The sequence below is a fragment of the Sorex fumeus genome, unplaced genomic scaffold (genome assembly GCF_029834395.1).
Source record: "Sorex fumeus unplaced genomic scaffold, SorFum_2.1 ptg000030l, whole genome shotgun sequence".
Taxonomy (NCBI): Eukaryota; Metazoa; Chordata; class Mammalia; order Eulipotyphla; family Soricidae; genus Sorex; species Sorex fumeus.
The window spans coordinates 21248351-21271605 of NW_026606087.1; the positions used below are offsets into that span (position 1 = coordinate 21248351).

General features: G+C 57.0%; 1 protein-coding gene across 2 annotated transcripts in view; it reads left to right on the top strand.

Moving 5' to 3' along the window:
* MYO7A (myosin VIIA) overlaps window positions 1–23255 on the top strand; it is an 80970-nt gene that overhangs the window by 27404 nt on the left and 30311 nt on the right. For both annotated transcript variants that reach the window (XM_056115835.1, XM_056115836.1), the window contains exons 13-28: window positions 504–610; window positions 4223–4360; window positions 5813–5971; window positions 6367–6459; window positions 8620–8714; window positions 10578–10662; window positions 11197–11415; window positions 11826–11933; window positions 12616–12825; window positions 13639–13842; window positions 13934–14110; window positions 14322–14411; window positions 16074–16201; window positions 19884–20010; window positions 20576–20695; window positions 21300–21473. In XM_056115835.1, coding sequence (XP_055971810.1) covers window positions 504–610; window positions 4223–4360; window positions 5813–5971; window positions 6367–6459; window positions 8620–8714; window positions 10578–10662; window positions 11197–11415; window positions 11826–11933; window positions 12616–12825; window positions 13639–13842; window positions 13934–14110; window positions 14322–14411; window positions 16074–16201; window positions 19884–20010; window positions 20576–20695; window positions 21300–21473 — 2234 coding nt within the window. The remainder of the gene's footprint in view (window positions 1–503; window positions 611–4222; window positions 4361–5812; window positions 5972–6366; window positions 6460–8619; window positions 8715–10577; window positions 10663–11196; window positions 11416–11825; window positions 11934–12615; window positions 12826–13638; window positions 13843–13933; window positions 14111–14321; window positions 14412–16073; window positions 16202–19883; window positions 20011–20575; window positions 20696–21299; window positions 21474–23255) is intronic.

The window sequence follows — 23255 nt, forward strand, 5'->3', positions numbered from 1 at the left end:
TTTTGGGTTTGGCTTTGGGGTCACCTCCAGTAGTGCTCAGAGCTTACTGTGGTTTTTTTGCACAGGGATCGTTCCTGATGGTGATCAGGGACCATATTGCCGAGCCGGGGATTGATAGAGACTGAAACGGCTGCCTGCAAGGCTGGCCCCCTACCCACTGTACTATTGCTCTCGCTGAGAGCTAGGGGAAGATCTGCTATTTTTACTGTAGTTTAGGTGATATGATTACGCTAGTGTGAACATTCACGGTCTTAATGTACAGTTACTGTCCCCCGTCACCCCCAAAGTGACCAAGACCCTTCACCACTGTCCCTGTCACCTCCCGTCCTCCTCTTCATGCCTCTCCCTGTCCCCCATTTCCCACCCCCCCCCACATAATCTCGGTTTTGATCTTGTCCTCTGGATACTGAGCTAGTGAGGTTTGGAAGTTCTTCCTGGCCCCCCAAACACCATGAATCGGGGGGCAGAGCTGGAGAGGTGTGATGGTTCTCTGCCACCCCCAGGCTTCCTGGAGAAGAACCGGGACACCCTGCACGGGGACATCATCCAGCTGGTCCACTCTTCCCGGAACAAGTTCATCAAGCAGATCTTCCAGACCGACGTCGCCATGGTAACGTGGGGGCGGGGCTTCCACTGGACCGGAAGCACCCCCAGCCCCACCTGGTGTCTAGGCCCCGCCCTCGTTGTCCCCAACCTGAGCTCAGCGCCTCTGGCCACTGCAGGGGCACTGGTTTGCAGTGGCGTGAGGCAGGGGTGAGGGGGTGCGCCCACCAAGATGCACCTCGGGCCCACCTGTTGTACCAGTTCAGGGCCGGGCTGGTGTGCACGCCGCAGAGAAGGGCTGTGCTTGAGGTCTCAGCGCAGGGCCCCATCACGCCTGGGGTTCCCAGGGGCTGCTCACCCTCCACTTCTTCCAGCAGCTAGCAGGAAGCTCACTCAGGCTCAGGGGGACACACATGCCTCGCACCCCACACCCAGGAGTGCGGGGGAAGATGTCCCTCCCTCTAGTCCCTCTGTCTAGAGGAGGGGGGATGCCTATTGCCTTTCTCCCAAGGGCGTGCAAAGGTTTCCATTTCCTCCTGAGCCCAGGATTTCCTGAGGGTGTTGGAGGGTCCTGGGTCTGGGGGCTTCTCTAGCCTCTCCAGTGCCTGTGCTGTTCCTGGCCCCCAGCACAACCCTCTGCCCTGAAGCTCCTGTCAGCCCCCGGGAACTTTGACTTCTGCTGTCTGACCCAGTTCCTTCTCCTTGCTCCCCTCACCTGTCCCTGCACTGTTTCCTGCCTCAGTTTCTCTGTGGCTATTCGTCGGGCTCTCTCCGCCAGTCAGCGGCTCCGGCAAAGGTAAAAGACCCCGCTTGCAGGGCCGAGGGGCGCAGCCCCCGGTGCACTGGTGCATTGGTTTTTAGCTTTTATTGGCGTGTGAGTTTTCTTTTTCATCTCTTTCTTGTTCTTTGTGGGGCTGGGGGAATGTGGCTGGCCACATCCAGCGGTGCTCAAGGGCTGCTCCTGCCAGCTCTGTGCTCAGGGGTGGCCATGGGGCACCAGCTCCTTGCCACGTCTCTCCAGCCGGTGTGCTTCCCTGTGGAGTGGTTTGGTTTCTTCGGTTTCCTGAGGTGTGTGTCCTGATGGCGTCTCGGTTCCTGAAAGGAGGAACTGAGTTCCAGGAGAAGGGGCAAGGCTTGTCCAGTGTGTGTGCTGGGGGAGGGTGGGGCCCAAACCCCAACATTGGGTGGTGTCTCCAAGGCCTGCAGGCTGCCCTGCTCACTTCTCCAGACACGGCCGAGAGGCTCCCTCCGTGTGGCCAGAAGCTTGTGATGTTGCAGGAGTGGGTGGGATTGTGTGAATGTTTATAGGTGGGCGGTGGGCTGAGGGGAGTGGGGATTCAAGGGAGGCTCAGAGATCGGGTGTGCCCATCTCCTTTGAGGTGCTTTTAAGCCCTGAGCCTGTTGACTGAGTCCTAGGAGGGCCGAGAGTAGAGACGGTGGAAGGGAGTGAGCGAGGCGGTGAGAGAGGAGGCGTAAGTGGACTCAGAGCAGGGGGACCTCATTGTCCATGCTGAGTGCTTTGGGGGGGGCGCTGGAGGGAGACACGCCAGTCCAGCTTAGAACGTTTCACTCGGGCTACTGCCTTGACTGTGGGAACAGACCTGGAGTCGCTTTGGAGGTAATGTAAGATTCTGAGAGCTTACCTGAGGCTTGGAGTGGAGGAAGGTGGTCTGAGGCGGGAAGTCCTGATCCCTTTGGTGTGTAGAGGCAGAGAGGGAGGGAGGTTGGGAGTTTGGCTCAGAGAAGAGCGGGAATACTTTCTGGGATTTTGGCCTGACTACTTGGATGGTGAGACCATGGTGCTGGGTCCCGGTTCAGCAGCGTTTCACTGGCACGAGGGTTCTTAGCTGTGACGGACCTGCCCATCCTCAGGTCGCTCCTGGCCCCCAGGGAAGACAGAAAGAATGTCCTAGTGTCCTAATGAAAAGCACAGAGAGGCATCCATCCATCACGTGTGCTGCCTGTGTCCACACAAAGTGATCTGTACATTGCGACGTGCTGTGCTCTGTGTATGTGTTTGCCCTGTGAGCTGTGTACACTTGTGTGTCCTGAGTATATTATGTGCACCTGTTATGCCATGTTGTATGTGTTGTTTGCCACGTGTAGTGTGTGCTGAACACGTGCGAGTGGTATTATGTGCTGCGTGTTGTATATATGAGCATGCTCTGTGCACATATATGTGGTATACATGTGCATATATATACTGTGTGCTACACTGGGTTGTGTTACATTTGAGTACCGTGTGCACTTGCTCTGTCTGCTCTCTGTGTATGGGTGTGCACTGTGTTTGTTATGTGTGCCGTGTGCTATATGATCGCATTCTCTACACACGTGTGCTGTGCACACTTGTATTTATGCTTGCTTTGTGCTGTGTGACTGTATGTGTGGCGTCTGTGTGTGGGGGCATGAGTGTTGTGTGTGTATGCTGTGTGGGCTGTGCTTGCTGTGTGTAAATGTGTGCATCAGAGTGTGTATATCCTATGTGGATTTGTGTGTATGTGGGCCACCTGTAACTGTGTATGTGCGTGTATGCATAGTGCATTGTGCTGTATTGTATCAGAATGTGTATGAATGCCGTGTGCATGTGTGCTGTGTATCAGTGTGCGTCGTGTATCTGTGTTTATGTGTGCTATATGCATATGCTGTGTAGATTGTGCTATGTGAATCTGTGTGCTGTGTGTATCAGTGTATGTATGTGTGCTGCATGTATGTGTCCTGTGTGTGTGTGTTTGTACATGCTGTGTGTGTAGCGTGTGTGCATCTGCTCTGTGTGTGTGTGTGTGTGTGTGTGTGTGTCTGGAGTGCAGCCTCACCCGGACATGGAAGTCACCTAGTCCTTCTGGGTCATGTCTGGGGGCTGCAGACCCGACACAGACCTGGCCCCAGGACACCACTGCCATCTGCCCTCGGCAGACTAAGTGACATGGAGCCACGCCCGTCTTGTGGGCACAGTGCCGGCTGCTCTGGGTCTGGATGACGGGCACAGGCGCGTGTCTGACTTTAGTTCTGGCTGCCGGCCTCTGCCTCTCTCCCACCCCCAATACCTCACAAGTCCGCCTGGCCCTGGGGCCTCTGGTGCTACAGGCTATCTGATAAAGTTTCGATTCACTCATCAGATGGTAAATGGGACCATCCTAATTCACCCAGTTCCTAGAAGAGAGAGACTCTCAGCTAAATGAAGGCGTCAGGAAAACAGCAAAAAACCGCTTAGTAATTGGGAGTCAGTCTGGGCCCTTTCCTTTCCTGTTTGCTGCCTGTTGCGGGCCTCTCCCAGCACCATCACCTCCTCATTTCCGGGTTCTGGGACTGGGCCCCAGCAAGGCGAGACGCTGGGTGGGGTGCAGAGACCGCCCGGGAGCAGAGCCCTGGGGACCACCGTGCGCTCCGCCCTGTCCCCAGCCTGCTGTCCCCAGCAGAGAGGTCTCCACCCGCTCGCTGGTTCCGGTCCGACCCCTTGGTTCCCTCCTAGGCGGGTTTAGTGACGACCCAAGATCTCAGGGCTGGGCGCGGGGCAGGGTGCGAGCCGATCCAGGGAGCTAGCCAGTCCTGCAGGAGGGGCTGGGGGAGCCCCTAGAGGGCGGCAGGGGCTCAGGAGGCTCCCCGGGGACCCGAGCGTCCCAGGCGGCTCTCCCCCGGACCCCCCGGACCCGCCCCTCGCACGGCTGTGGTCTGTCCGCAGGGCGCCGAGACCAGGAAGCGCTCGCCCACCCTCAGCTGCCAGTTCAAGCGCTCTCTGGAGCAGCTGATGCGCACCCTCAGTGGCTGCCAGCCCTTCTTCGTGCGCTGCATCAAGCCCAACGAGTTCAAGAAGCCCATGGTGAGCTGCACTGGGGGCCGCGCTGCACTGGGGACCCCGCGGCGGCAGGGCGGGGAGGGCGCTTGCCTCGCGCGTGGGCGCGCGTGGGTTCGATGCCCGATGGTCCCCGAGCACCGCCAGGAGTGAGCCCTGAGCATCGCTGGGCATGGGGCCCCTCAAAAACAATTTTTTTTTAAGAAAACCAGAACAGGGTCCCCATTGGTAGGAGGGGACAGATGCTCTGAACATGCTCTTCCCGACCTCCTGAAGCTGGTGGCTGTAGACAGGTGACTCACTCCACGTGTGCCTCAGTTTCCTCAAGGATGGGAGTGGAACCCATCACACCCTTCCTCTTGGTATTCTGCATGCTAGTGCCCCAGACCTGCCTGGCGTCTCGGAAGCCCTTGGCGTCAACACCAGCCGCACCTTGCTGTGGCAGGTCTTTGGAAGTCTTCTCTCCCGTAGGTCAGCTCAGCGGCCATCTCCTCCTTAAAGCCCGTCTGGATTCCTCTGGCCGGGGGAGAAGGGGATCATTTTCTTTTTTTCTCACTTTGGAGTCCCCTCTGACGGAGCCTTTCTGTGTGCCTTGACAGACTAGGTATCTTCTCTAAAGCCTGATTCCGCCTTCCTAACCCCCGAGAGCCGAGCGGCGCTGTGGTTCCACATTCCGTTGGGGACCAGGGGCTCTGGGAGGCTGCGGGGCTGGCCCCTGTCCCTTCACTTGCGCGGGGCGGTGTTGTTTACCACCAGCTCTGTCCAGAGGCCGGGGAAGGGGGTCAGAGGGAAGCCTCCGTCCAGATGGCCCAGGAGGGAAGGAAGGCGGGAGGCCGGGCAGCGCCAGGGAAAGGGACCGCAGGGAGGAAGCAGATGGTGGAAGCTCCCGCCTGCCCACTGCCCCTGCCCCGGAAAATGTTCTTCCTGGTGGGCTAGAGCAGTCCTGGCGCTCAGGATGGGGTCTGCAAGGGGTGGAGGTCACGGGATCCCCCCAAAGGTGGGGGTGGGCTGAATGCCCCCCACAACACAGCTCTCCTGCTCTGAGATGCTGACCCTTCCTGTGGCCTCTGAGACCCTCGCCAGCCCCCTCACAACCTCCAGCCTCGTTATCCTAACAAACACCTTGTGCCACTTAGGAAAAGGGCGCCCCCCCCTAGGGGTGGGGTTCAGGCACACATCCTGCACAAGAATAAACCCAGGCCTGCCCAAGGCCCCCAATAAGCTCAGCTTCTACACCTTTGTACATGCTCACCCCACCTCTCCAGTGCCTTCTCTCTTGTCAAGGTAAGGGCGGACACTGCCTCCTCTAGGAAGCCCCCCGGGATGTCTAAAGCAGAAGGAAGCACATGGTTCATCTGCACAAGCACCTTATTTCCAGTGGGTTTGGGCTGCAGAGCTGGGCTCTGAGACCTGGATCTGGGGTAATGTGGGCAGATCTGGGTCCCGGTGCTGACGCGCCCCGTGGCTCTGTGCCCGCAGCTGTTTGACCGGCACCTGTGCGTGCGTCAGCTGCGCTACTCGGGGATGATGGAGACCATCCGGATCCGCAGAGCCGGCTACCCCATCCGCTACAGCTTCGTGGAGTTTGTGGAGCGGTACCGCGTGCTGCTGCCCGGCGTGAAGCCAGCCTACAAGCAGGTACTGGACTGGGCTCCTGTTTCCCAGGGGCCTGTGCCCGGCCTGAGCTGCCCTCGGCTCTTGGCCGGGTCTGGCTGGGTAGTACAGGCTGGCTGCAGAGTACCTCCAGGGCACCGGAGAACACGCGTAGGTGTGACAGGCACGACCTGGGCTGCCTGCGGGGTCCTGGATGTTCCGCTGGGGAGATGGTTTGGCCATCCTCTGGAGAAGAGAGGATCCTTCGAGAGAGGATCCTTCAAGAGAAGAGGAAGGATCAGAGAGGGCAAGACCCAGCCCGCACCACACAGCTCGTGGGGGTGGGACCAAGCTGGAGCGAGAATGTGCCTGCCTTCCTCCTGAGGGACCCGGGGGGCCTTCCTGGGGGTGAGGCTGCTACTTCCCTCTGCACTTCCCAGGACGACCTTCGGGGGACATGCCAGCGCATGGCCGAGGCTGTGCTGGGTACCCAGGATGACTGGCAGATCGGCAGGACCAAGATTTTCCTGAAGGTGAGCACGGGTGCTGCTGAAGGCCAGGATCAGTGGGGAATGGAAACTGCTATCTGGCTCTCCCTGGGGGCTGGGTCTTTGGGGTGCGGGGGCTGGCTCAGACCCCTCCCTGAGGCTGTGGGCATTCACGGGGCCTCTCGGGGCCTCTGTGCTGTCCTGCCAGGCAGGGCTCCTCCTGGCCGTGGTTGGTGTGCGTCACCCCTCGCATGTAGGGTCCCCCAGCCCTGAGCTCTCAGGGCTCCAGGGTCAGTCTGAGCAGGACGGTGGGCGGGACGGGGAGCAGGCAGCTGGCGGGAGGGGCCTGGCCTCGGGTTTGTGTTCCCAAGGCGCTGGGTGCTGGCTTCCCCATTTCCACTTCCTGGCTTCTAGGTTTCCGGCTGTCCGGGGTGAGGGATGACGGGGCAGTGCTCCTTCCTTTCTGGGTGCAGTCCAGGACATGTTGGGGTGGGGGCAGGGGCGCAGAAATGCAGAAATCGCTCACTCTGTGTCGCTGCACGGGCGCTCGCTGCCTGCCGGTTGACCACCGTCGTGAACAGCAGCCCGTGAGCGAGGAGGACGGTGTTTCAGGGGCTCACAGTGAGGTGCTCGGGGTGGGTGCTGGAAGTGTGCAGATGGGTTTCCAGCATTGGGTGCCAGGAGGGAGGCGGGCAGCATGCCGACATCCAGGCCACGCAGCCCTGAGGATCGGTGTCGGCCTCCTTCTCCCTTCTCGGGGACATGGACTCCAGAGCCCCAGGATCCTGCCTGTCAGTCAGTCAGAATACTTAGTCCCAGGCTCCCATGACCCGTGATTAGTAGATGGGCTGACTGCCCCCGAAACGCCACCTGCTGAGGCCCATCGTAGAAGAGTGATAGCATGTCTACACTCTCCGCCGCTCATAAACACACACACACACACACACACACACACACGTACACACATGCACGCTCATACAGCAGACACACGTGTGCATGTTCACACATATTCCCAATCATTCGTACACGCACACATGCTCCTACACACATACACACACATGCATTCACACAAGCTCACATACACGTTCACACATATGCGCACTCACACATATACTCACACACATCACTCATACACACATGAACATGCATGCACTCACACACTGCACATGCTCTGATACACATGTGTGAATAAAGACACACATTCGTACACATGCACACCCACACGTGCTCTCCTACACACGCACATGAACATACCCTCATGTACACATCTCACACACATGCACGCTCACATGCACTCACACATACACATGAGTTGGCACATTTTACACGTGTGCACTCGTACGTACTCATGAACATATACTCACACACACGTCACACATATGAACATATACTCATACACACGCACTCCTACAGTCAGACATGAGTATGCACACTGTATTCACACACTGTGTACACAAGCACACTCACACACGAACATGCACACACTCATACACACATCGCACAAACGTGCACACTCAGACACACATACACACACTCACAGAGCACACAGTTCAGTACACCAAACTCCTTCATGTTTTGTGTGAACCACAAAACTTGATCCAACTGGAGTGAGGTTGGGGGACTCCGGGTTGAGGAGGAAAGAGGCCCAGGGAAAGACTGGAGTGATAATAGAGTGGGGAGGGCACTTGCCCTGCATGCGGCTGACCCAGTTTCACCCCCAGTATCCCATATGGGCCCCTGAGCCCACCAGGAATGGTCCCTGAGCACAAGGCCAATAGTAAGCCCTGAGCAGAGTGGGGTGTGGTTCAACAACAAAACTAACAAACAAAACCCAGGAAGTGACGGGCCCATGGAGGGTTATCAGCATCCTGAGGAACCGTGGCTATCAGCTTCCTGTCGCATCAGATTGTGCTGTAGGTGGGTCTTTCCTTGAGGGAGGCCGAGGGTCACCGCAGAGGCCAGGAGGCTGATTAGGAGGCTTCAGAGAGAAGGGATGGAGCCTGCTGAGGTCAGGGGCCTGTGGTACAGGATGTTAGAGACCCAGAGTGTATGCCTGTGAGACCCCTACCAGCACTGCCCGGCCTTGGCTCTGTGGACAGTCCCAATCTGTGCTCATGCCTGTGGGAAGCTGCCCCTGGGGGATGGAGCAGGCCGGGAGTGGAGGAAGGGAGGTTTCTAGGGGTGCAGCTCAGCCCTGTCCTCCAGGACCACCACGACATGCTGCTGGAGGTGGAGCGCGACAAGGCCATCACTGACAGAGTCATCCTCCTCCAGAAGGTCATCCGGGGCTTCAAAGACAGGTGCGTGCCCAGACACGGGGGATTCACCTCTGATAGCCCAAACACTCATACGCAGAGAGAGTGCACACATGTACCTTGCAGGCGTGTCAGGCCTCATTCACTCAGAAGGGGCCCAACCCGTTGCCAATGTCCCGAGACACACCTGCCTTCAGCACACATAGGACACCTGAGGCTTGCACTCAGGGCCTGAGAAACTCCACAGTGTTCACCCAGGAGCACTGAGACTTTATCAAGGACAGATTGTCCCCTGTACCTGTGAGGAATATGTATCAGAATCATTCACACATGGCTGATTCTGGAAGTGTGATTCAGGTTCTACAGAGACCCCACCAGTTGGGTCCCTTTTGTAGCCCTGGCTATTCTATCCTGCACTCAATATTTCCATCTATTCATCTTTCCAATCACCCATTTGTCTATCCACTTATTCATCTGCCCTTCTGTCAGATTTTTCCTGTTCATTCAGCCAGTCATTTGTCAAGCCTTCCATTCATCTATCCATCCATGATCATGGTCCATCTACCATCCACCCACTCATCCATCCATTCACCCATTGATCTGCCTATCCACCCACCCATCCACCCACCCATCCATCCATCCATCCATCCATCCACCCATCCATCCACACACCCATCCATCCATCCATCCATCTACCATCCACCCACCTATCCATCCATCCACCCACTCATCCACCCATCCATCCACGATCCACCCACTCATCCATCCATTCACCCATTGATCTGCCTATCCACCCACCCACCCATCCACCCACCCATCCATCCATCCATCCATCCATCCACCCATCCATCCACACACCCATCCACCCATCCATCCATCCACCATCCACCCACCTATCCATCCATCTACCCACTCATCCACCCATCCATCCACGATCCACCCACTCATCCATCCATTCACCCATTGATCTGCCTATCCACCCACCATCCACCCACCCATCCACACACCCATCCATCTACCCATCCATCCATCCATCCACCCACCCATCCACCCACCATCCATCCATCCACCCATCCACCTGCCCACCAACCCTTCCTTCCTTCCTTCCGTCCTTCTTTCCTTCTTTCCTTCCTTCCTTCCTTCCTTCCTTCTTCTTTCTGTCCATTTGTTTGTCTATTTTTCCACCTGCCCATTCATATATTTCATCTGTCCATCCACCCCACCCGTCCATCCTTTCACCCCTGTATGGAGCCTGTGGCCTTACCTGTCTGTTCTGTGTTCTCGTTCATCTCCTCCTCTACTTGCTCACTATCTTATGTGTGTGCTGTGAGGCAAGTGCTTGCTGGCACACACACACACACACACACACACACAAACACACACATATATACCACTCATTCCTGCTTGATTCCTGCTGTTTGATGGGGGGTCAGAGGGGGCGTCTCTTTGTCCTCCATGCTGATTGTCCTGAGGCAGCACCTGGTAGACAGCACCGCACTTCTGCACACTCCTAGACATGGTCTGAAATTCCAACCTAGTTGAATGTCACTTTCCTTGTCTATAAACCTGAAAAGCCGGACAATTAGTAGTATCTCACGTTCAGAGTGTCCAAAGCTTTTTAATCTTTTATATGGATTCACCTATTGGTACATGTATTCATCCAGTAGACGTCTTCTGAATATCCCTGGGCCTCTTTGACAATAAATTATGCCTACGAGACAGACATTCTTCTACCCATTTTGCAGATGAAGCAGTGGAGACGTAGGGGTGTTAGGCCTTTGCCCTAGGTCTTGTAGCTTTGGGAGCAGCCTGAACTCAGCCTGCTCTCCTGGTTCCAAACCCTGGCAGCACCCCTGCTGCTGTCACTGTTTCTTGTCACTAATGTCCTGCATTCTGCGTCTGTTTCAGGTCCAACTTCCTGAAGCTGAAGAATGCAGCCACGCTGATCCAGAGGTACTGGCGAGGCCACAACTGCAGGAAGAACTATGAGCTGGTGAGCTCCCTGCAGGCTGGGGGGTGTGAGTGCTGCCGAGCAGGGGGTCTGGGCTGGGCCAGGGCCTGCGTGACCTCCCGCCTTTACCCCAGCCAGCCCCTAGCATCCTCTAGCCCCTGCACATCCCATGTAGTCAGCAATGCTGCTTTTCTTCTGGAATGTTTCCATGAGTCGTGAATACCTGATTGCTAGAACTCAGGGAGCCAGGGCAGGGGGTCGTGGGTGTCTGTGGGGAGCAGCCGGGCTGCTGAGACTCATGGCTAAGAGAGTAGTCAGGGGGCTGGCGTGACTGGACAGTGGGCAGGACACTTGCTTCGTGTGCAGCCGATGTGGGTTTGATCCTCAGTGTCCCATACAGCCCCCCGAGTACTGCCAGGAGTAAACCCTGAGCACAGACGGGTGTGCCCCCCACCACCACAAAAAAAAAATAAAATAAAATAAGGATGCGGACAGGAACGCCTGGCCTGAGGATGGGGGTGAGAGACCACTGCCCTCCGCAGTGAGCCGGGTGGTCAGCGATGTGTTTGCCGGCAGATGCGGCAGGGGTTCCTGCGGCTGCAGGCCCTGCACCACTCCCGGAAGCTGCACTTCCAGTACGACCTGGCGCGGCGACGAATCATCAACTTCCAGGCTCGCTGCCGTGGCTACCTGGTGCGCAAGGCCTTCCGTCACCGCCTCTGGGCAGTGCTGACCGTGCAGGCCTATGCCCGGGGCATGATTGCCCGCAAGCTGCACCGGCGCCTCCGGGCCGAGGTGAGGAGACTGGAGTCCATAGTGCCCAAGGTCCCATGGCTGGAGCCCCCTAGGGGGCAGATGCATCCCCCTTACATGCCCCCCAACTTAGCTGTGGCCAGGGAGGCACTTAGGGCTCTGTCCTCAGAGCCAGGCACAGACCTGGCGTCCGGCCCTTCATTTCTGTCCTCTGAGCCAGGGGTGGGGGTGGGGGTCAGTAATGATGCCAGTCTTTGGGGAGACCGGCCCAGACACACCTGGTTTGGCTGGGGGATCCACAGTGTTCTGGAGTTCTCAGGTGCCTCAGTTTCCCTCTCTGCCAGATGATCTAGCGTAGTTGCTCCCAGCCCCGAAACTCAGCCAAGGGGTGGGGGGCAGCACTGGTCCCAGTTCCATGTGATGGAGGCCTAGGGGGGCTGCCCTCCCCTCAGTACCGGCGGCGCCTGGAGGCTGAGAAGATGAGGCTGGCGGAGGAGGAGAAGCTGCGGAAGGAGATGAGCGCCAAGAAGGCCAAGGAAGAGGCAGAACGTAAGCACCAGGTGAGCCCAGGAGCCACTCTCGGGCCTTAGACAGCGCCTTGGGGTCACCCGCCGTATGACACCCTGGGGGCCTGGTCCTGCAGTGGGAAAAGGTCCATGACTGGGTTGGAGCCTTTTCTAGCTCCTCACAGCAGAGAAAAGGCTGGACTGGGTGCCGTGAGGGAGCCCCAGCCTTAGTGCAGCGACCTGTGAAAGCACCGTTGGTGGGAGACACGCACTCAGTTTGGGTGTGGGGGGGGGTGGCGTTGGCATACGCCTGAGTGTGCGTGAGCGCCTCCTGGCAGTGTTCAGGAATCACTTCCAATAGTGGTGGGCCCCTGTAGTGCTCCCACACTCAAGGCCGACCCCGCCCTTTGAGTAACCCCCTCACACTGGGGGGGGGGGGGTCTTTGTGTTGGACCGCGCTGGCTGTGGGGTATCTGTGGTGGGGGGGAGGGGTGTCCTCCAGCTGGAGGGCCCGTGTGAGGGAGGTGGGTTGTGCCCTGAGGACATAAACCCACTCACTGCTGTTGGGGCTTGTCTCCGGTGGGAATCCTGAGACTCCGGAGCTGCCCCCAGGCAGGGGAGGTTGGGACTGAGCCCTGGCTGCTGCGGGCACTCTGGCCTTGCTCTCCAAGGCCGGGCCCTGGGCTTCTAACCCCCTTCTGCATTGTCACCCCGCCACCCGCACCCCCCCCCCCAGGAACGCCTGGCCCAGTTGGCGCGTGAGGACGCCGAGCGGGAGCTGAAGGAGAAGGAGGAGGCTCGGCGGAAGAAGGAGCTTCTAGAACAGATGGAAAAGGCCCGCCAGGAGCCCATCAATCACTCGGACATGGTGGACAAGATGTTCGGCTTCCTGGGGACTTCGGGTGGCCTGCCGGGCCAGGAGGGACAGGCGCCCAGTGGCTTTGAGGTAACGGGCTCCAGAGGCCCCCCTGGCTCCCTGAAATCACCTTCCCTCATTTTATCTTTATTAATTTTGTTTCTGAGCCACACCCAGAAATGCTCAGGAATTATTCCTGGCAGTGCTCAGGAGACCATATGGGGTGCCGGGGACTAAACCTGGGTGGACTGTGTGCAAGGCAAATGCCCTATCCATTGCGCTGACCCCAACCCCTTCTCTTCTTGTGCCTTTACTGGTTTTGGCGCCTCATCTAGAAAATCTTGGGGGGGGGATTTCCCCATCCAGCTCCTGGCTGGGTATGGGTTCCTCCTGGGTGTTCCAGGGACTGGAATCCAGCAATCTCCGGCTCATTGTTCAGGGGAAGAGGCCACTTCTGGTCATGCTCAAGGTACCTGGTGGTGCCAGGCATGAAGCCCAGGTGTCTCTTGGCTCACTGTTCTGTGTGGGGGGGGGGTCAGTTCTGGCCGTTCCCAGGTGACCATGTAGTGCTGGGGATTGAACCCAGGGATAAGCAGGCATGCAGCCTTTCAAGTCATCTTCCTGGCCCTTTGCACTGGCGTCCATCTGATATTCCTCTGGAGAGAGGGCGGCAGTGGTGACCTGGCTCAGGGGCTGCAGGCCACAGGTCCTGTCCAGTCTGCCGCAGGGCATCGCTGCCTATACTCAGAGCCACTCACTTCCTTTTCTTCATTCTTTGTCCAGAGCAGCTGCCCCGGCCACCCTCGATCTTGGTCTGAGCAGAAAGGACAGAGGCCTCCCGGTTGGGTGGGCTGGCCCCTAAGGGACACTCTGTGCCCACCGTCCGAACTCCCATCTCCCCAGGACCTGGAGCACGGGCGGCGGGAGATGCTGGAGGAGGACCTGGACGCCGCGCTGCCCCTGCCCGACGAGGACGAGGAGGACCTGTCCGAGTACAAATTCGCCAAGTTTGGGGCCACCTACTTCCAGGGCACCACCACACACACCTACACGCGGCGCCCGCTCAAGCAGCCGCTCCTGTACCACGAGGACGAGGGCGACCAGCTGGTGAGAGAGAGGTGGGGTGGTGGGGTCCTGCCCTGCCCACGCCTCTCCTCTTCTTGCCCAACCTCGGGCCCTGACCGGCTCTCACCTGCAGGCGGCACTGGCCGTCTGGATCACCATCCTGCGCTTCATGGGGGACCTCCCCGAGCCCAAGTACCACACGGCCATGAGCGACGGCAGCGAGAAGATCCCGGTGATGACCAAGATCTACGAGACGCTGGGCAAGAAGACGTATAAGAGGGAGCTGCAGGCCTTGCAGGGCGAGGGCGAGGTGAGGCCCGGGGGAGCTGCTGCTGCCCCCTTCAGGCCAGGACGGGGTACAGCACCCGGCTTTAGCACAGGCTAGCTGGGTTTCCGCCTGTGTCTCTACCTACCTGCGGAGGTGTCGCGCTCTAGTGTGGGGGTGAGGCCTCGTCCCTGGCAGGGCACCTGGTCATTCTGTTTGACACCGTCGCTTCCCCCTGTTCCCTCCTGTCCTGCAGGCCCAGCTCCCCGAGGGGCAGAAGAAGAGCGGCATGAGGCACAAGCTGGTACACCTGACCCTGAAGAAGAAGTCCAAACTGACAGAGGAGGTTAGCCGTGGGGTCCAGGGCTGAGCTGGAGTCCGCAGGGGGTGACAGGGGACAGGGCCTGTGTGCAGGGCTAATGGTCGGCCAGCCAGGACAGTGATTATGGGGAAGGAGGGGGCAGACTGCTGAATGAGGAAGTTTGGGGCCAGATCTGGGAGGGCCTCCTAGAGGAGGGGGACTGAGATCAGGGAGGGCCGGAGCAGCAGGTAGTCAAAGGGAGGACATTTCCTGTCCGAGATGGACCCACTGTTTGATCCAGGACCTAGAGAACTGTTCTGTGGGGTGAGTGCCCAGGGGGGTATTGTCACTGTCACTGTCACTGTCCTCCCGTTGTTCATCGATTTGCTCGAGCGGGCCCAGTAATGTCTCCATTGGAGACTTTGTTGTTACTGTGTCTGGCATATCGAATACGTCACGGGGAGCTTGCCAGGCTCTGCCGTGCGGGCGAGATACTCTCGGTAGCTTGCAGGGCTCTCCGAGAGGGGCGGAGGAATCGAACTCGGGTCGGCCATGTTGGCTGTGTGCAAGGCAAACGCCCTACCGCTGTGCTATCGCTCCAATTTGCTTTTGTCACTTTACTTTTTGTGAGCACTTACTGACCCTGTGCTCCAGGATTGTCTAGCCTCGGCGGGCAGAGAAACAAGATCCAAGGCATTTATATCCCAGAGTGACTAGGCCCCTCAAGCACACAGCAATCCCTTTGCCTAAAATTCTCCTTCCCCTTCTTTGCTTGGAAATCAGCTCCTCTGAGAAGCCCCCTGAGATCTCGCCAGAGCAGTCAGCCTTTCCTGCCACAGAGTTCCCTGGGCCTGTGCAAATCCAGACTTGCAGTCCCACCCCCCAGATTTGAATCCAAGCCCTTCCAAACTGATAGCGGAGGGAGAATGAATATGAGATGGTGGTGGTGAGTGCTCATTAGTGGTGAGGCTCTTACATGCCCTTCCTATGGGCAAGGGCACCTTCCCACTCTCATCCCCCCACACTCTCTCTCTGTGCTTCTGGGCTGGGTGTGGGGCTGAGGGTGGGCAGTGTGGGTTTAGAGAGAGAAACACAGTCCGAGGAGCCCAGCCTGAGGGTGTTCACACAGGGAGCAGGTGTGACCATCGGTGCACTGATTGGGGATTTAGAATTTTTTTGTTTGTGGTTTTGTGCCACATCTGCTGATGCTCAGAAGTTTCTCCAGGCTCTGCACTCAGGGATCACTCCTGGGTGGAGGGGACCATATGGGGGCCGGAGATGGAACCCTGGTCAGCCACGTGCAAGGCAAGCACCCTCCCCGCCCTGCTATTTGGAACCTGTGTGCGGGCAGTGGACATTGTGTGTGCCACAATGAGATACAGGGCTTGCCAAGGTCAGACAGAAGCAAATTCATGTGGGCAGAAAGAGCTCCCCAAAGGCGAGGGGGGGTGGGGGAGAGGCACCAAGGGGACTGGAGAGGAGCTCCCCTCCCCCAAAGCAGGTGGCGCTAGAAATCCCGCTGTGTGGGCTGGCTGTTGACCCAATAGCGCACCTTGGGCGCAAGGTGGAGCGCCCTAGTCTGCGGCACCGCTCAGGATTCTGCATTATTAGGGATTCAGATTCAGATTGGCAGATTCAGGCAGGAGGCAGAGCTCTGTCGCATTTCACCCTGCCCTGGTCAAGTCTGGTCCCCTCCCTCTGGCCCAGGTAACCAAGAGGCTGCATGACGGAGAGTCCACGGTGCAGGGCAACAGCATGCTAGAGGACAGGCCCACTTCCAACTTGGAGAAGCTGCACTTCATCATTGGCAACGGCATCCTGCGACCAGCACTCCGGTCAGCGGCGGGGGCGGGCCCTGTGGGCGGGGCGGGCCCGTGGGCGGGGCCGGCGTTGAGCCGGGGCGGGGCCTGCGGGGAGGGGCGGAGTCTAATGGCTGGGCGGGCCTGTGTGGGCGGGGCCTGCTCAGGAGGGGTGGAGCCTTGTAGGCGGGACCTGAGCTGGAGGGGCGGGATCTGGTTGCGGGGCGGGGCCTGTGTGGGCGGGGCCCGAGCTGGTAAGGGGGCAGAGGTTCAGACTGGGTTAGCTCAGATGCAGGCTGGGCTGTGCGGCTCTGTCACTTTAGCAAGAGATTAAGCCAATCAGGCCTGGATTTATTCCATTGCTGGCTAGTTATGTGACTCTGGTAGGATTGTGTCATCTCCCTAAGGCTCATCATTTTCATCTGCAAAGGGGAGATAGCAATAGGTCCTTTGCACAGGCAGATAAAACTGGAACTGAACTGGCACTCAGTAAATTCTATTATTATCGTTCACGGACACGGGCTTTAATTAACCTCAGTCCTGCAGCACCTCCAGCCCTGAAGCCGGGCACCGCTGTGGTCCTTGTGCCTGGAAAGTCTCCAGGGCCCTCGTCCCCGCCCACCGCTAGTCTTTGGGGCTGTTGGATGGAGCTGGGACAATTCAGGAGTCATCAGGAGTAAGGAAAGGAATCAGCTGAGCTGGGACAGTGGAAGGGAAAAGGATATTTCGGAGACAGGATACGAGAATTCCTGACCCCAGTGGGAAGGCAGCAGGATGGGCTTGCGTGGGGTGAGGATGGGGGGAAAGAGGTGATCCCCATTTGACCATGGGGGAAACTGAGGGCTGGAGTGGGCAGCAGACTGGCTTGGGGTCACTGGCGTCCTAGAACCCCTGCTGTCCAGCTAGGGCTCCCTTCATTGTCCTTCTTACTGCCTGGTTGGTGTCAGGAGGTCAGGAAGCAAAGGCAGTTGCCTGGGTTGGAGAGATAGTCCAGGGGTTATGACACACGCTTGCAGGCCCACAGCCCGGTTCAATCCTGGCACCACACAATTCCCCTGGGGAACACACACACACACACACACACACACACACACACACACACACACACACCCTGAAGCCTCCTGAGCACCACTTGGGAGATCCCACCTCCCTCAAAGGAAGGAAATAAAAGGTAGTTACCCAAGTTGTGTTTACAGAGCAAGGGCTTCCTCCCAAGGGTCTCACCATCCGACCCACAGTTGTCACTTCTCTAAAGAACACAGTCCCAGGGGCCCTCCAGGAAAGGAAGGTGAATGTCAACTCTGGGGGATCACGACTAGTCTCTCTCTGGCCGCTGGTGCCCTGTTCTGAAGGGCTGTGGGGTCTGGGCTTCCAGCCCCAGGCGATAAAGCTTTCACCAGTCTGCGGCTAGATGGGAAACTCAAGGAAGTTTCTAAAGCTAAGTTTTCCTTTCCTTTTCTTTCTTCCTTCTTTTTTTTTTCGGTTGTTGTTATTGTTTTTGGGCCACACCTGGCAACGCTCAGGGGTTACTCCTGGCTCTGCACTTAGAAACCACTCCTGGCAGTGCTTAGGGGACCATATAGAATGCCAGGGATCAAACCTGGGTCAGTCACATGGCAAGGCAAGCGCTTTACCCACAGTAACTATGGCTCTGGCCCCAAGCTAAATTTGGTTTTATTTAAAGGATTGCTGTTTATTCTGAAACGTTACCCTTCCTATTTGGGGGATATTAAAATGGCATTTGTGCATGAGACGTGGTATGGATTACTGGCAGGTTGTGTGTGATGTGTATTTTGAATGTCTTCACATCTCATCATAAAAAGCATGTAACCTCCAGATCTTATTTTGACGCTGCACGGGTCTTTGACCTCTCGAAATTAGGGAACCTCTAAACAAAATAATTCTTGGCACACAGCCCTGCAGTTCTGAGGGGGAAAGTGGTGGTGATGCTCCCTAGTGACCACTTTGGGTTCTGCAATTGGCCTGCTGAGGCAGTCTCCAGGATCTGCTGACAGGATCGAGGGTTTATTGTGCTAGTTGTGTGCAGTTTGGCCCATTTTTCTTCACAGAAATCCTATAAGAAGGCACTATCATTTCCTTTTAAAGTGAGAGCCCCAAACCTACCTTCACTGCTTCAGTGACTACCAGTGTAATATTTGGCCCCTTAATTCAGGCATGTCAGGAGAAAGAGAAAAGCCTCAGGTCTTGAGCTCAGAGGCAGTGGGGTGCAGCTTCCAATGTAGGGGCCCCAGGTTTGATCCCACAGCACCACTCGCAGCAACATCTGGGCACCGAGCTGGGAGCAGCCTGCTCTCAACAGCTCTGCTTGGCTGTGGCCCCAAAACCAAAACAATTAAGAAAGGAGAAAGATATAAAGAAAGAAGGAAAGAAGGAAGGAAGGGTAGGGAAGGGAGGAAGAAAAGGAAAGGACAGAAAGAAAACCAAAGTCTCGTTCTTATTCCATCTCCCAGAGGTCTCTCTGGAGTATTTTTCTGTTTCTGCTGTGCCCATTGCCCTTAGTATAAATGGTACCTGCTGCAGTCACCATGGGCTGAGCTCAGAGAGGTGACTCCCAGGCTCTGGGGCTGGAGACTGATGGGTGCTGTCAGTCTGGGTGGCTGTTGCTCCCCCGCAGGCATCACTCCCTCCTCTTGGCTGTGGGGTTTCTGCCGTGCACTCGGAACAGGCTTTATGCTGGTGCCTTGGATCTAGGCTCAGCGTCTGCTCAGGGGCTTTCAGGGTACTGGACTCAGCTTCCCAATCCAGCCCTCGGTCTCCTCCTGGTGGGTCCCAACAAGGAGGGGTGTGTGTGTGTGTGTGTGTGTGTGTGTGTGTGTGTGTGTGCACACGCGCGCATGCTTGTGTATATATGTCTATGTGTCTGTGTGCGTCTGTGTGTGTCTATGTGTGTGTCTGTGTGTGTGTCTATGTGTGTATCTGTGTGTGTCTATGTGTGTATCTGTGTGTGTCTGTGTGTCTGTGTGTATGTGTGTGTCTGTGTGTATGTCTATGTGTATGTCTCTGTGTGTATGTGTATGTGTCTATGCATGTATCTGAGTGTGTCTGTGTGTCTGTGTGTGTCTGTGTGTCTGTGTGTATGTCTATGTGTATGTCTCTGTGTGTCTGTGTGTCTGTGTGTGTCTATGTGTGTATCTGTGTGTCTGTGTGTCTGTGTGTGTCTGTGTGTATGTGTGTGTATGTGTGTGTGTCTATGTGTGTCTGTGTGTCTGTGTGTGTCTATGTGTGTAACTGTGTGTGTGTCTGTGTGTATGTGTGTGTCTGTGTGTATGTCTATGTGTATGTCTCTGTGTGTATGTGTGTGTGTCTATGAGTGTCTGTGTGTCTGTGTGTGTCTATATGTGTAATTGTGTGTGTCTGTGTGTGTGTGTGTGCACCTGCTGGGAAGGGTGAAGTAAAAGAACAAGGCCATTAGAGAGTCAAATCGAGTTTCTTCAGGAGTCACAAAGACAAGATGGTGAAGTCAGGCAGTGGGAAGGTTGTTTTTCTGGGGCTTCAGGAGGGCGCTGGGAGGGGCTGCTGGAGTGAAGATGGAGGCTTTGAGACTGTGACTTGCTCTCTGGGGTGAGGTGGCAGTTTGTTGTGGGGCCCAGAGCTTTCTGGTGGCTGAGCGGAGAGGACGGTCCGGAGGGGCCTGGTTCTCGCTCCCTCTTGCTCCGGGTTTCCTTCGGTCTCACGCTGAGGCGTCTCCTTTCCCCAGGGATGAGATCTACTGCCAGATCAGCAAGCAGCTCACGCACAACCCGTCCAAGAGCAGCTATGCCCGTGGCTGGATCCTCGTGTCTCTCTGCGTGGGCTGCTTCGCCCCCTCTGAGAAGTTTGTCAAGGTGCCCGGCCTGGAGCGGCGGGGAGGAGCTCAGAGTGGCTTGGCGTGAGGCTCCTGGTCACCCCTCAGGCCTCTGGCTTGGGCCCCCCTGTTCCCAGCACTCTCCCTCCTCAGTTGGTGTGTGGGAGACAGAGTCTGACAGAGTCGGACCCTCCACGTGCTCGTCAGCGGGTGGATAATTTAGTGTGTCTCAGGCGTGGCCTTCCTCATGCCAGTCCTGGGGTGCTGGGTGACGGGGCTGCACAGGTGACAGAGGACCAGCCCGGCTGGCCAGCACTGGGAGGGGCAGAGGTCAACCCCAGGGAAGAGGTGCATGAAGCTGAGTGGGGAGGGGCTGTGGCGTGAGGAGCAGGCAAAAGCCTGGCGGGGAGTGGGCAGCCCAGATGCAGTTTCCCACCAAGCAGAGGCCATGGAGGGCAGTGGGGAGCCCTAGAAGAGAGAGGGGTGGGGTTGGCATGGATGGACATGTGTGGAGGAGCAGGCCCTGCTGAGACTGTGGCCAGGCTGGGTGAGGCAGTGGACACAGGTTGGACTGGGCGCACTTCAGTGGCTCTCTCGCCCCCTAGTACTTGCGGAACTTCATCCACGGGGGCCCACCCGGCTACGCCCCCTACTGTGAGGAGCGGCTCAGGAGGACCTTCGTCAACGGGACACGGACACAGCCACCCAGCTGGCTGGAGCTGCAGGTCTGCCTGTTGTGGACATGTGTGTGTGTGTGTGTGTATGCACGCTTGTGTGTGGACGCACATGTGTGTGGACGCATCTGTGTGTATATGCATGTGTATGGATGGTGTGTGTGTGTGTGAATGCATGTGTGTGGACACGTGTGTGGACGTGTGTGTGTGCATGTGTGTGTGGGAACGTGTGTGGACGTGAATGCATCTGTGTGTGTACACATGTGTGTGGACATGTGTGTATGGACGCACATGTGTGTCCTCCTGCTCCAGCCGTGGACCTCAGAGCCCCAGACAGTCCTCGCTTTGGGACTTTGTGTTTCTCCAACCTCCCGCCCTCGGCTTCTAGACCCTCATGTCCCCTGTGGGAAGGGAGCCTCGTCCCGGCTGAGTCCCCGCTGTTGGCTCCGGGCAGCGGGGAGAGGCCATGTGAGTGCCTCAGTGGTGTCCCCTGCAGTGTGGCCACAGAGACACTCGCTCTGTCGGGTCAGGGGCTCCCGGTTGGGGGCGGTGCCGAATTCCTCACTTCAGTGCCCCGTCAGTACTCCCTGGGCACCTTTGAAGAGGGACAGGCAGTGTCCGTCCCTGTGGCACCAAACGCTCGGGTCAACTTCAGGCCACCAAGTCTAAGAAGCCCATCATGCTGCCCGTGACCTTCATGGATGGGACCACCAAGACCCTGCTGACAGACTCGGCGACCACGGCGCGGGAGCTCTGCAACGCCCTGGCCGACAAAATCTCGCTCAAGGACCGTTTCGGCTTCTCACTCTACATCGCCCTGTTTGATAAGGTGCTTGTCCTGCCCCTGCTGGCCCAGGGGCTCCTGTGCGGCAGCCTCCCTCCCCTCAGCGTGGGACCCTGAGGAGGCGCAGAGCCTGTTTCTTTGCTGCAGGGCCACACTGGGTGATGCTCAGCAGTTACTCCCGGTTCTGTGCTCAGGGGGTCTCTTCCGGTGGTGCTTGAGGGGACCAAACATGCATGCAAAGCATGCGCTTGCCCTCTTGAGTTCTCTCCGGCACTGTGGGGAACCTTCTCATAAAGAACAACCCATGCAACCAGGTTGGCTGCCGCCCCAGAGCCTAGCGAAGCACCTGAGAGGGCTGAGTTGGTGACCCGAGCAGGAGGGAAACATGGCGGAGCCCACGGGGCCCCTGAGACTGGCTTTTCCCATTTGCACTTGGGAACATAAATCCTGACCACGTGGTAACGGCAGTTTTTTTTTCACACAGTGTTTCTTTTATTTTTGAGGGGAGGCTGGGGGGGGTGGAATATTTTATTTTATTTATTTTATTTATTTTTATTAGTTATCACGATCAAAATCATCCTGTTGTTCGTTGATTGCCTTGAGCAGGCACCAGTAACGTCTCCTTCGTCCTAGCCCTGAGATTCTAAAAAGTGCCTCATTCAAGGCTCTTTCAGGGTTAGGAGAATGAGACCCATCACTGTTACTGGTATTTGGCATATTGGGTACACCACGGGGAGTTTGCCAGACTCTGCCGTGTGTGCAGGTTACATTCGGTAGCCTGCTAGGTTGTCCAAACTAAGACCGAGATAATAAGATGTTGCATGTTGCGTACTTCCGGGAGCTGGGTTTTATAGTCTCTGGGTCTTGGCCATTGATGGGATTACATGGCGCTGGGGGACAGTTGGTGGGTGTGACCCCCGCCTACTGGAAGATGGAGGATCTGGGTGGAGGATGCTCAGCCCTGATCCGAGCAGGCTTGGAGATCTCAGCCCCAGGACCCGCATGCCTTTGTTCCTCTGCCAGTAACTTCATGCATGTGGAGGGTGGTCTCAGCATGGTTGTGGCTGGTTCTGGAGGTCTTTGGCTGCTGGGGCTCTGGTCAGGGTGAGGAGGGAAACTCAACCCGCCCCCCTCCAAGAGGCCCCGGCGAGGACAGTTATTAGTTATGACTTACAAAAATATTGATAGTTGAGATTTAGTCATATAATATTGCTTTTTTTTTGGCTTTTTGGGTCACACCCAGCGATGCACAGGGGTGGTTACTCCTGACTCTGCACTCAGGAATTACTCCTGGTGGTGTTCAGGGGACCACATGAGATTCTGGGAATCAAACCCGGGTCGGCTGCGTGTTAGGCAAACTCCCTACTGGCTGTACTATCACTCCAGCCCCAAGGCATATATTTCAACACCAATCCCACCCCCCACTGTCAACTTCCTCTACCAGTGTTCCCATATTCCTTCCCACTCCACCCCCCTTCCTTATTTTATTTTATTTTATTTGTGGTGCTGAGTCTATAACCCAGGGCTTCACACATACACACCACAGAGCCCCACCTAGGTAATAAAAGGTTGCCAGTTCTTTCTTTTTTAAAAAAATTTTTTTGAGGAGTGGGGGGGTTGGGGTCCACTCGGTATTATTTAGGGTTTACTCCCAGATCTGTGCTCAGGGCTCATTCCTGCTGCTGTTCAGAGGACCACATGTGGTGCCTGGGCAGGGACCGGGATCTGTCACATGCAAGGCACTTGGTTTCTTTTCCTCGGTTCTGTCTCTTTCTCTCGTTTTCTTTGGGGTGTGGGGAGGCTCCTCGGGGGGCCTGGCCCAGCCCA